At 47.4% G+C, this 1,450-nt stretch overlaps 1 protein-coding gene across 3 annotated transcripts in view; it reads left to right on the top strand.

Annotated features, from left to right (window-relative positions):
- The window catches only part of BRD1 (bromodomain containing 1), a 35,006-nt gene extending 33,776 nt beyond the window's left edge, over positions 1-1,230 (top strand). For all 3 annotated transcript variants that reach the window (XM_010832081.1, XM_010832085.1, XM_010832088.1), the window contains one exon: positions 95-1,230. In XM_010832081.1, coding sequence (XP_010830383.1) covers positions 95-278 — 184 coding nt within the window. In that variant the 3' untranslated portion in view covers positions 279-1,230. The remainder of the gene's footprint in view (positions 1-94) is intronic.
- The last annotated feature ends 220 nt before the right edge of the window (positions 1,231-1,450 follow it).

The raw sequence follows: 1,450 nt of genomic DNA on the forward strand, positions 1-1,450 counted from the left end.
GAGGCGCTGCCTGGGGTGTGGAGGCCGGGCGTGTGCGGGGTCGCCATGGGCAGGCGGTGAGCTCGGGCCTCACATTCTGTTTTCTTCCTCAAAGGCAGTGGCTTCCGAAGTCCAAGATGGTCCCTCTGGGCATCGACGAGACGATAGACAAGCTGAAGATGATGGAGGGCAGGAACTCGAGCATCCGCAAGGCCGTGAGGGTCGCCTTCGACCGCGCCATGAGCCACCTGAGCCGCGTGCATGGGGAGCCGGCCAGCGACCTCAGCGACATAGACTGAGGGGTGCCGCCCAGTGTGCAGAGCTGTACATGCTGTACATTGTTCACCACTTAACTTATTCTGAGTTTTAGGGTTAGTTGAGTTCTTTCTCCCAGGGAGGGGGGAGGTTTTCTTTCCTGGTTTTCTAGGACCCATCCCCATCTGGCGCCGTGACGGCGTGGGCGCATCCCGGGCGCCGCTCCGTGCCCCTCACAGGGCACCGGCCGGATGCTGCTGGCGTCATTTCTTCCATCTGTAGCGCTCTCTCTCTCTCTCTTTTTTTTTAAAGACTTTTGAATGTTTAATAATTTTGTAAATCATACTCTTTACACAGAGTACCACTATTTAATAGACGGGATGTACATTTACAATGACAAATGTGTATTTTAAGAAAGAAAATGACATTATTTTGAATGGTACTTTGTGGAAAGAGGTGGAGAATAAATTTATGCCGCGTGCATCACTCGCAAATCACCAAAAACACTCCGCCGCCTCCGTGAGGGCCGGGGCGGGCCTCCTGGGCCTCCCCTGCAGCCTTGCCCGCCTGCCAGCCTCCCACGGTGTGCCTCCCAGCGGGTTATTTATTGTAGAAAGTGTATTCATTTGCTTTATAATGAAAAATAAATTTGCAGAAGTATATTGATATGCATTTTTATACAGGCACATAAAAATTCAACTTGCTTTGGGAGCAGGATGTTGGTTGTTGTATAAATGACTCTGGCTGTGTGTGCTTTGATTTTGTAACTTGTAATCTTTTGTTTACAATGAGGGGCTTTCTGTAACTCGTTTTAATTTAGAACACTTTGGTAGCAATAGAAACTTTGGATACATTTTTGTATGGTACATGTGATGTATATAGAATTAGTACTTTATTTTTATTTTTAAGAGGTAAAAGCATTATGTTAGGGGAAAAGGTAGGGTGGGTTTCCAAAATTGCATTTTTTATATAAAAAAAATAAAGTCAAGATTTGGACGGTGTGGCCCTTTCATTCCTGCCTCCCTAGCACGCCGAGGGGCCGGCGGCCTGGCTGGGGAGGGCGCCCCGGCCTGCGCCTGCCCCTGGCTCATGCCCCACCTTCATCTCTTGTGTTCTGGGGTGTCGTTATTTATTATTTCACCTAATCATATTTTTATTTTAAAATGGTAGCTTGAAACTTTAAATGTTTTTTTCTTTTCAGTTTCCATTGTTTGTA

The sequence above is a fragment of the Bison bison genome, unplaced genomic scaffold (genome assembly GCF_000754665.1).
Source record: "Bison bison bison isolate TAMUID 2011002044 unplaced genomic scaffold, Bison_UMD1.0 scf7180017860370, whole genome shotgun sequence".
NCBI classification, from domain to species: domain Eukaryota; kingdom Metazoa; phylum Chordata; class Mammalia; order Artiodactyla; family Bovidae; genus Bison; species Bison bison.